The 12222-nt window shown below is 34.3% G+C and overlaps 1 protein-coding gene across 7 annotated transcripts in view; it reads left to right on the top strand.

Annotated features, from left to right (window-relative positions):
* The window catches only part of Pcdh7 (protocadherin 7), a 420201-nt gene that overhangs the window by 210324 nt on the left and 197655 nt on the right, over positions 1–12222 (top strand). For 3 of the 7 annotated variants that reach the window (XM_070012534.1, XM_070012532.1, XM_070012533.1), the window contains exon 3: positions 10699–10794. The exons of the other annotated variants lie outside the window; for them this stretch is intronic. In XM_070012534.1, the coding sequence (XP_069868635.1) occupies positions 10699–10787 (89 nt within the window). In that variant the 3' untranslated portion in view covers positions 10788–10794. The remainder of the gene's footprint in view (positions 1–10698; positions 10795–12222) is intronic. 7 annotated transcript variants of the gene reach the window in all.

The following is a 12222-nucleotide window of genomic DNA, read 5'->3' as shown; positions in this document are numbered from 1 at the left end:
ACTGATAACTGAATTCTGCTTCATGGGGAATGTGTTCTTGAAGATTCCAGCGGTTATTTTCCTTTTGTTTAAGGGTTTTATGTTGAAATAGTATTTGTTAGTTTGTTTATATTGTTGAATAGTTACACTGACATGACTAAGAAAATTGCTCCACAAAATGCTTTGACATGTAAATGTGAGAATGAAAGTTATAGATCTGATGATTTATTAAATTTCTGGCTTCCAGGAACTTATCTGTCTCTCTGAAGGAATCTAACGATGCATTGGAGAATATTCTAGTAATGCCTAGTAGGAAAAAAAATGCTGCTGTAATATGAAATTTCAAAAGCAGGTACCACTCTAGATTTATGCCTTTGGCATTTCTAATCATGCATGGCCTAGCTTTGCAAATCTGAATTTGGTGTAGGAAAATTTAGAGTAAGCATTTAGTTTAGAAGCACTTTTTCTTCCACAGAAAATGCTATTCTATGTGACTATAGCTTTAGATTGATAACAGAGGAAAACCAACAGTGCAGTGAGCACTCCACAGTTACATATGTTGGTATGAGGAAAAGAGACATTCAAGCCATTTCAATCCTGTGAACATGTCTTTTACATATTAAAATATGTGAATTTCCTTCTTTTTTCTCCCATAAATTAGTTTTTATTTTTATTTTTATTTAGTAGTGGTACCAAGGGGTTTCAGTTTCCAAGGTGAAATTATGAGTACAGTGAATCTTAGGCTTTTTAAAATATTGGATCAATTTTAAGAGTCAGTTTTTCTTGTCTTGATTTTTTAAATTGTTTAAAATTATTATGAATTCATTCAGTTGCAAAATCTTTTGCAAAATTTATATGAGTCGGTGAAATTTAATTTACAAAGATAAAAATCTAAGAGTCTTCTTGAACCTCCATTAATGGATATGTTAATTGGTCATTTAAATAACTGAAAGTTATTTAGACAAAGAAGATAAAATTTATTGTCTTCTGTTTTTGAAAACAAATTTGTAGAATAGCACTGTACAAAAATGCTCTGTATGTTCAAATGGAGTACTCCAAGATAAAAATTTAATTTCTTTTTTTATACAGTCTACCAAGACAAAAATTTAATTTTTTTATATAGTCTTCTTGAAATATACTGAGCTATTGTGTTCACAGTGGAATCTATGGGGCATATGGCTTATTTTCAAGTTTTTTCTCCATCCAGGAAAACATTTTTATTTAACTGAAATATAAAAGAGCATGTAGGAGGAGGGGTAAGGGAAAAACAGGTCTTACACAGACTTTAGTAGGTCCATATGCTGTTTATTATATTTGATGATCAGCACCAGTTCAGACAGCTGATTGGCAAAAAAGAAAAGCAGCAGTTATGCCGAAAAAGGAAAACATGTGTGCCTAGGCCACCCTGATGGAGTTTTATCATCTGTCAGGTTTCTCAAGAGCATACCATATTTTATAGGCTTGAAATAAAACATTATGAATATATCCATACATAATGAAATGAGCTATATGCTTTGTTGAAGATCATTGCCCAAAGTCGGCATTTTAGCTCATGGATTTTAAGTGGCAGCATTGAAATGATATTCCATGCATTAACTGAGTTCCAATTAAAGCATAATGCTTATCTATTTGATTCTATGTAAGAAAAGGAGAAAATATTTTTTAAAAAAATATTTCAGTGTCTGAGATGCTTCATAGCCAGAGAATAACTTGTATTTTAAAAATAAATTATAATACATTAACTAAGAGCAACATGCGAACTATTTCTAGTGAAGGAGAGGGTGAACAGACTGTTTAACTTCCCTCCCTTTCTCTATATCCATGAATAATCATTCCTTGAGGTTTTCAAACTAAAAATAGCAGTGCAAAGTGGCGTTATTTCTACTTTACAAAGGAAATCATCCGTTTCGTTTTCCTTCTCATTTGGGTAAACTCAAAATGGCTTTGTATAGCTTCTGTTCATCTTATTTAAGACTGGAGAATTTTTGACAAAAGAATATTTTCCCACTTGGTGAGTGGCGATTACATTTACCTGTCTAAATTGATTTAGGATTGACAGCTGTTGGCTCACTTGGGCAGGTTAGAATGTTAGTTGATATTATGAGGAGAGCTTACAAAAAAGTTGTATGGCCGGGCATTGGTGGCTCACTAATCCTAGCTACTCAGGAAGCTGAGATTGAGGATCTCGGTTCAAAGCCAGCCCAGGCAGGAAAGTCCATGAGACTCTTATCTCCAATAAACCACCAGAAAACAGGAAGTGGCGCTGTGGCTCAAGTGATAGAGCGCTTACCTTGAGCTGAACGGGGTTGGGGTGGGGAGGGGTGAATAGGGGAAGATGATAGCGCCCAGGCCCAGAGTTCAAGGCCCACGACCAGAAAAAACAAAAACCAAAAAAACAGTATGACACTTCGAAGTAAAGCTTGAAGGAAGTCAAAGGACATGCTATCTTAGAGTTTAAAATATAATCACATTAAAGTAATTAATTATTGTCATAACCTGGATACTCTGTACCCTTCTTTCCTGTGCATATATTCATACCAGAGAAGAGAAATTAGAGTTACAACTTCTCAGGTATTGTTTATTATCAGCTCTTATGAGCGCTGCACATCAGATGGAACTTGAAAACACTCTATCTGATGAAAGTGGTGGCAATGATCGTAATGCGATGTACTGGCAAACTGACATGTTGCATTGAAACTCCTTTGTACAACTGCTTAAGGATAAAAAAGTAAAAAAGCACTTTCTTTTCTAGCTATGTTATAACGTTTGCTATTCATATTGACAAGGGAAGATAGGAGAGGTTACAAAGCGGTGAGCTTGGTTTGTGTTATGGTAGATAATTTCTAGGCACATGTGAACATACATATTTCACTTCACTAAATCCTCCCCACTTCATTGCTGACATATAAGTTTCATGATTTTACAGCTGGGCTCACAGAGCTTAGGTAACTTACTTCATGTGACACAGTCATTGAGTGACTGGGATGAGGTATGACTACAATTTGTCAAAGAAAAACAAAGCCCAAATTCTTTTAAATGACATGCTGCTCTTGACATTCCCATCTTTATTGGAACAACCCTTAAACGCCTTCACCTTATCTTCTAAACTCGTGTTTCTTATTTTTCATTTTTTTTTGACTGGTCCTGAGACGTGAGGTGGGGGAGAAGAGGAGGAAAGGGGGAGGGAAGGGATAGTAGGAAAACAACAAAGGAGGGGGTAACAATGTTTGATATTATCTTATGCATGTAACTGTAACCCCTCTGTACAGCATCTTTACAATAAAATACAATTAAAACAGAAAGAACAAAAATACAGTTGTCCACTACCTATTGCAAGGGCATGCCATTTGTCTCTCTTTTAAAATTATGGAAATTTTTAATGAAAATATTTATCACAACATGTAAAGAATTAAGTACTATTCCCAAGTATACTTATAACTATTCTTTTTTAAATTTAGAATGTGATGAATATCCATAGGTAAACGGGATGAATATCCAAATATGCACATAGGTAAAAGGTAGTTGGTGTGGTTTCTCAAATACAAAGAAATTGTGAAAGCCAAATATTTAAGTACCACTGGAAAAGCAATACCTCACAAAATCAAGCATTCCCTCAAAGTATAAATTAAGAAATAGATAAAAAAATCTTTATTGTCTAAGACATTTGTTTTGGTGAAGATTCACCAAATGCTTTATTTTGTATGTGTGCTGTAACATAATTGTAAGTCAAGAAGAAAATGAGCAAGACTCATATTAAAACATCTTCTTTAAATAAAGTAACAAAAATAAATGTAAAATATTAATTATAACAGTTGAGTAGGATCATACATTAAAATAAAAATCATAAGCAAACATGACTCAGTTATCAATGAGTAACCAGATACTTGGAAAGTTTTTTAAATTTTTTATCTTTTATAAAATAGAGTAGGACATGCTAGTTTGTCTATACACAGTAACATTTTTTTCAAAGCATACTGGTAAAACATTTTAAATTTGAAATAAATCAAATGAAATATCACTTCCTAGAAGCTTTACACAATGTTATTAATGAAACTATGGCTTGAAATTTTAATAAAATGAACACCTAGGAAAAATTAATAGTATCAACCCCAGATTTGTGTAGGGCTACATTCCAATTGTCATTACAAAAATTGATTTTTTAGTAAGGCATGTATAATATTAAATAAAATTTATGGACATCTTAAGCTAACGAAAGAGAAATGTTAGATAATTTTCTCTAGATTTAAGAATATTTAAGCACTAAATTCTAACATTAAATCATACCTCATGCTTCAAATTTTCATATATTTGTACCTCTTCTTCTCTCATATATATGCCACATATATTTGTGCTAGTGGCTAAGCTTTATATTTACATGTTGTTATACTACTCTCTAATTTTTTCCTTTTACAATCATGTTGGGAGCTTTTATAGTTTATTGCCATTAAGCTTTGCAATCTGTGTCTTCATATCTCACAAGTACAAATAAAATGCAGGATACTAGGAATACCAAAATCACAATAACAAACTGGATATATTATTAATGATCAATTTTTATCTCAACTCCCTTAAATTTTGCATTGATCTGAGAAAATTATACTTTCTTATATGTATTTTTAATTTCTTTATTTTCATGTGGTCTCATGTTGATCTAAGTTTAATGTGATTATAAAGGTGTAACTTGTACCCCAAAATTTATTTTATTCCGTAGTCTCATTTAAAAATTTTTTCCTCCATTTTTAAGAGTATCTTTAAGTATTTGTACGAAGAAGTTGCCATTTAACAAAGTAGTTATGAATACAATGCAACGTGATCAATGTCACACTGTCCACATTCTCAGTCATTCCTCCTCTACCAACTCCTTTCAAGCACCAGCTTCCTGGTGCTTATTTTGTTGAATGTTGCCTTTCTAAGGAGTTACACTACTTGAGTTCTCCCTGGAATCTAGCACATTCCACTTTATACATTTGTATACACTTGCATAATGCTTGAGTTATTTACTTGTTAGTTTATAAGCTAAATCTTGCTTCCACATATAAGGGAAAACATAGATCTTTTGTCTCTCTAGATCTGATTTAGTCACTTAGCAGAATTTTTTCCATGTCTTTCCACTTTTTCACAAATAGTATAATATGGTTCTTTCTAATGAATGAGTAAAATTCCATTGTGTGTGTGTGTGTGTGTGTCTGTTTATCATATTTTCTTAATCCATTTTTCCACTGAGGGCATCTAGGCTGATTCCATACCATAGCTATGTTGAATACTGCTGTAATAAACATGATTGTGCTGGTAGCTTTATTGTATCTTGGTTTGTAATATTTTGGAAAATAGCCAGGAGTGTAATTGCTGGATTCTACAGTAGTTCTGTGCTTATTTATTTATTTATTTTTTGAGGAAACTCCACACTGCTTTCCAGAGTGGCTAAACAAGCTTACATTCCCATCAACAGTGTATTACAGTTCCCTTTGACCAGTTATTTGTTGTTTATTTTCATGATGGTGGCCACTCTAGCTGGACTGAGATGGAATCTCAGTGTTGTTTTGATTTGCATTTCCTTTATGGCCAGAAATTTTGAACATTGCTCCATAGTCTTTTGGCCAGTTTTGCTTCTTTTTTGTTAACTTATTAGCCCATTTTTAATCAAATAGTTGGTTTTCTGAGGCTTTACTTTTTAAAGTTCTCCATATATTCTGGAAATTAGAGCTGCTGGGTAGCTGTAAAAAAATCTTCTCCCATCCTGTCTGCTCTCTTTTTAGCTTGTCGGCTATGTCTTTTGCCATGTAGAAACTTTTGAGTGTGATGCAGTCCCATTTATCAAGTGGCACTTTTATTTGCTATGGTTCTGGATCTTAGAAAGCATTTCACTGTCCTAATTTCCTAATGTCCTAATGTTTCTCCCACTCTTTTCTGTAAATAGTCTTGTGGTTTCAGTCCTTACACTGAGGTCTTTGATAGCTAGGAATTAACCAAGTATATGAAGAACCTCTACAGAGAAAACTGAAAGAAGGAAATAGCAGAAGACAGAAGGAAGTGAAAGACTTTCTGTGTTTCTGGACTGGCAGAATTAATATAATAAAAATAACAATACTGTCCAAAGCAATCTACAAATTCAATGCAATATTCAATAAGATCCGAATATCATTTTTCAACATGATAGAGATAACAACCCCCAAATTCATATGGAACCAGAAAGGCACTGGCAATCCTTAGCAGAAAAAGTAGTGCTGGATATTTCACAGTTGTAACTTCATACTCTATTACAGAGATGGAGTAAAGAAAAGAGCTTAGTACTGGAACAAAAACAGGCCTGAGAACCAAGGAATAGATTTGAGGACCAAGACATAAACCCACAGACTTACAGCCATCTAATGTTCAATTAGGGCACCAAAAACATAGGCTGGAAGAAAGACAGCCTCTTCAACAAAGGTATTGAAAAAATGGACATCTACATATAGATAACTAAAACTAAACCTTGCACCAGGAGCAATTCAAAATGGATATTTTTTAAAGCATCAATTAGTTGTAGGGTTTTTTTATTGTAAAAATAGTGTATAGAGGGGTTACAGTTACATGAGTAAGCTAATGAATACATTTCCTATCAAGCATTGTCACCTCCTCCTTTGTTTTCCCCTACCATCTTTTCCCTCCCCACCTCTCCAACTTTCCCTTTCCCCACAAGTTGTAAAGTTTGTTTCCAACATACTGTCTTGTACATTTCATTGTTACAATGGGTCAACCTGATCCTTGTTTCAGCATTTTGTTATTTCCCTTCCCCTCCCCAAATTAGAAAAATGTATATACAAGATGCAGGGTTTTCGTTTTCATTTTATCTATATGTGCATAGAATGTACCTTGATCACAATACTTACCACTTATCTCGCCTGCTTCATTCTCCAGACAATCTCAGCAAGCTTTGTTGTTGCATTTTCACACACCATACAGAAAATAATTGGCGCATAGTCACCCTCCTCCTCATTCTCTGTTCGACTTCCATCTCACTACCCTGTACCCACTTAGATAGGATCTATTATATTCATTCAAAGCTATTGTTCCAAGTGGTCCTGCCATGATATTTCACACATTCATATACAGTATGATAACTCCAGCTACTTCACCTTGTACTTTTTTTCAGTCCCATGGCCCCCTATTATTCAAAAGCTTTTGATGAGTTTCAATTTGATTGTATGTTTTATAATATTTAATGCTGTTCCTCTAACAAACCAAACCAGGCCACACTATGAGTGTGGTAGAACAATTTATTGAGTCCCCTAAGAACATGCCTTTGCTGATAGAGGTTTTCAGATTCAGCTCCCCAAACATATCTTTAGCCCTAACTTACTACAAATCAAGTCAGCCTCTTCACAGGCTAACCCTGCCTGGAACATTGTGGTGATTAAAAAACGCTTTTAAGTACTTACTCAGCCACCACTTCCAAGGAGAAAGAGACTCTGAAATATCTCATTTCCTGAAGCCTGGCTTTCAAGAAGAATATATCATCCAGACTCTTCATTCTATAATATAACATCAGGAAAATTTGAGTCTTAGAATTAATATATCTTGGTTTCAACTGGTAGAGAATGTTTACTGTCCATGTAGGCCTCACTAATAGGATCAGAAAAGCAATACAGTTCTCAAAGACTTGTACATATTTTCTCATATATATTTACACAGACACATCAGGTTTGGGCAATGGTTTGAGAAAATTAAGGAGAGAAAAGCGTTCCTAATACCTAGGTAATCTCTCTGAAATATCAGGTTTAGTGTGAGCTGAGACAGGTCCAGGCTATGTTCTTCTGTGACTCAAGATCATGCTCTTGGTAACTTAGCCACCAACCTCTCACCATGTACCACCTTCCTTGACCAAAAACTTCTCTCTTCCATCGTGTGTGTGTGTGTGTGTGTGTGTGTGTGTGTGTGTGTGTGTGTGTGTGTGTGTGTGATGCTCTTTTAATTTATATTTTCTCTAGCTTTTAAGAAGCTTAGTAGGCTATGTAGTTAATAAAGTTACTCTCTTCATCTTTTTGCGTGTAACTCCAACTGCTACAGTGCTTCGTGTTCGTTGTTTTCCAGTCCTTGAGTTTATGAATCAGTATCTTATTTTGCTTTGCCCTGAAAGTTTAACGTGTTCTCTGTAGTTATTTTGTGAAATCACACAAAAGCCTGTATCAGTACATTAAGATCAGGTATACTGCCATGATTATCCCTCTTTCCAAAATGAAACATAGAAGGATTAGAGTTTATAATGGGCTTCCTAACACTATTTTCTACACTATTGTTTATGTTTTTGAGAATTCATGCCCTTTTGGGATAATAAGCGCATTAAAAATTCTTTATTTTCAATTACATTCAATATTAACAAACTGTTTTTCTACCTTTTTTAATGTGTGATGTTGTCCATTTCCCCATTTTTATTATTATTAATTGAATATCTAGCTGATAATCATTTTTGATAAGCAAATTCCCAGCAGCAAAACCTAATGAATGAGTGGGATTCTTTTGTTATCCTAATATATCATTTTTATTTATCTCATTGTCTCAAGTTGTATCCTCCACTTGATCAATTCCTGATTTTTTTTAAAAGAATTCGGCTTAGTTTGGGTTTTTTAAAATTGTTTCAGCCATTTATAGACTCAGTTTATATCATTTATTATAACATGTGAATTATATTATCCTTATTCTTCTGTATTTTCTGTGTATGTATTGATATTTCAGTGTTTTATGAGGTATAACTTATTTTGTATTCCTTACAATGCAGTTGCTAATTTGTAAGTATATAAATATATGCATATTATACAATATCATTCCTTCTAAGATCAAAGAAAAACTTTACTGTATGTAAGAGACAAATATACTAAATATCAATATACATCTCCTTCCCCAAATCGGAAAGAGCTCTGAGTTTTAGCATGCTAGATACACGTATCTGGCCACAAGTTCAGAGCATGTGGTTTCTATTAATATTTTGGCATGCAAGATTCCCACATATGATTCTTCCAAAGACCAAAATAGTCAAGTCATTCAGGAATACTTAAATGGATGAGTAATTAGGTTTAATGTATTAAAATTTTGTCATTACAGGAGCATGTGAGTTTTAAATTTAGAGGGAGATCCAAGCTCTGAAATGCTCTAATAATGTCCACTAACTATATTTAAGCTAAATACAAAGCAATAAAACGTAGAAGAACCAAAGCAAAGCTCCACAGAAAGAACATGTTCAATCATATCAGACAAAAATTAAGTTGTAACATGTAGTAATTTCTTTGAACTTATAGGATCTACACAGTGCATGTTGCTACAGAATTCTTTGATGTTAATCTCTTATCATAATGAATGAATTTCCAGATTTCTCAACTCAAGGGTTGACTAATAGGACAGCCTAAGCATCATGTGGGTCATTTTAAATAGAATGGCTAATAGCTAGCAACATGTCAAGAAACAGTACTTGAGAAGCAGGAGAATTTTGAAATACTTTAAACAGGATAAAGGCAAATCTGAAAGGATTACTATGTTGAAAACTCCAAAGATCTTTGTGAAAATTGCTTCCCTAAACATTGGGATTAAAGATTCAAATCCCATTCTGAAACAAGAATGCAAACATGCATTCATGGAAACTCCAATATTTACAGAAATATTCAACATGTCTCAGTTGTACCATTACTAATACACTAGGAAACACATTTGTGTGAGGAGCCAGCTTCCTCCCCCGCTTCTCAAAGGGAGATTAATTGTCTTATTATTTTCATTTTTTATATAACTCTGCCTTTCTTGACAAAATGTACTCCTGATTTTGGAAGTTTATCTCTACTTGGTGTAAAACTTCTTTAAATAAATAATTTAAAATAAAACACATTATGTCTACAGTTTAGATTTAAATATAAATATAAAGACTTTTAAACAGTCAAATATTAAGGAGGAAACTTGCAGCCATGTTTGCTTATCTCTTTTCTTCATATTATTAAAACAGTTCATGATGTAAAAATTCAAGTAGCTTACTATTATCAGCTCCTTATTAAACATTTTCATTTTATTTCCTTCCATATAATTCTATTTACTTTTTAATAGTTACATAAACTTTAGATTAAACCATATTACAAGACACATGAACATTTTTACAACTTTTATTAGTTTGACCTCCTGCAATATATAGGGATTCTATTAAGTTTAATTTGCTTTTGATTAAGTTTACAATTTGAAATTGTTCTGATATTAAAAACTGAATATCCTTAGGAGAACATGAAAAGGAAGAGGTGTTGTAAACCAGATTTATACAAATTAAAGCAGGATGAAAAAGAAATCATATACCATTGTGCATTGGAAAGAGAATGACTATATTTGTTATTAGGTCTGTTTGATTTTTAAAAAATCTATTGTTAAAAATAATTGGCCAGGTATGTCTGTCCTGCCTTCAGCAACCCTGTTTAATTAGATAGTGTGGAGGAGACAGAAGCTAACTATATGTAACAGCTCATTGTGTCTCTTGACTCAGAGAACTGTAGTTGTTAAACTATCTTTAAAAAAAAAAAACTTTCAAGATACTTAGTTTATTTATCTTGACAGTTGTCTGTATTTCTTTTTTTCTTTTTTTTTAAACCGAGAATGAAAACAAGCTTACCTTAGAACGTTTGGAGATTGTTTATTTGGCAAGGTCTGTGGATGGACGCCACGGTATAGGGGGCTGCTGATTTTCCCTTCACGTATTTCCCCATCTCCCTTCCCCAGGTGTTGCTGCCATCACCACCTTTCCCCTCCTCCCCTTTCCTCATGGCAAGACGCATGGAAGAAGAGTGCTGTTAAGGCCTCTCCATTAATGACCAGGTATGATGGTTCTCATGAAGCTGTGCAGCTGCCCCTCCCCTGAGTTCTGTACTCAGAGTCATCTCTTCCACATTTAGAAGATACACTTTTCCATTACACAGAGTCCACCAGGATGGAAGAATTAGTCTATCTGAGTTTATCTGTACAATTTCAGAAAGCCATGTATTTTACAATTCCCTGGATAGCTGTAAATAGTTCTTTCTTTTTTTCCCCCTTTAACCCAGATTGCGGAAGAATTAGTGATATAATTCTCAAAGAAAAATGTCGTACTCAACAAGTTATATAGGCAAGAAATGGAAATTGTAGGCACCAATATGCTACTTTTGAACTTCTACGAACACGTGTACAGCGTACCTTTGATCGGCACGGAATAGAATTTTATTTTGAAATTCAATGATCACAATGCTCGCTTTTCAAAAAAAAGCACTACGCAAAGTTTATATGCACATCGATTACAATACTCACTCATGTGGTGGTAGAAAAACTAGGTGTAAAGGCAGTTGGAATAAACCTACATGCCCCTTGAAACAAGTCATTTAGATGTGAAGGCTGAATGCATGCTAATTACTTTCTGAAAACCTTTTTTTTTAATCTCAAGCGGTGACAGTTAAGGGTGATGGAAAGGATTACCTGTGTCCAATGATATCATTAGTATAAAGGTGATATATTTTAAAAGTAGCTGAGCCCTCAGGGCCCAAACTCTCACAGAGTCATAACTGACACAGCACAAACAGTCATCCTGGAGGAATGCTGTCTCCTTCATTTCCTTTGTGTCTGGTGGAACGGATCCTCCCAGACACTGCAGGGGCTTGTTCTGAAGATCTTCTCACTGCTGCCTGGCATCACTGTGACTGTATCAGGTTCTTTGAGACACAGATGACAAGGCTCCTTTGGGATATGAAGACCGTGGGTAGATGTCTTAGAAAAGAGTGGTTCTGTGTATAGGTTATACAAATGAATGATAGTTTTATTTGTGGCATATTGTTCTTTGCTTTTATTCTCCTTTTCAAAATTTTATTATTTATTTGTTTGTTTGTTTGTTTGTTTATTTTTTGTTGGTCCTGGGGCTTAAACTCTGGGCCTGGCCACTATCCTTCAGCTCTTTAGCTCAAGGCTAGCGCTCTACCACTTGAGCCATAGCGCCACTTCCGGCTTTTTCTGCTTATGTGGTGCTGAAGAATCAAACCCAGTGCCTCATGCCTGCAAGGCAAGCGCTCTACCAATTTTATTATTTTTAAGTAGTTGTACAAATGGTTTCAGTTCAGTTAATGTCTACAATGTATCTTGGTCAGTGTCACCTCTTTTATCATCACTTTCCAATCTTTTCCAACCCACACATCCCCACAACATACCCATAATTTTCACACTTCCATTTCACATGCCTGTGCATGCGCACACACATAACTATGTAAATACATAAATCTATAA

The sequence above is a fragment of the Dipodomys merriami genome, unplaced genomic scaffold (assembly GCF_024711535.1).
Source record: "Dipodomys merriami isolate MVZ:Mamm:240054 unplaced genomic scaffold, mDipMer1.0.p SCAF_9, whole genome shotgun sequence".
Lineage (NCBI taxonomy): Eukaryota > Metazoa > Chordata > Mammalia > Rodentia > Heteromyidae > Dipodomys > Dipodomys merriami.
The sequence above is the reverse complement of the archived record's forward strand: the minus strand, read 5'-3'. Positions and strand labels throughout refer to the sequence as shown.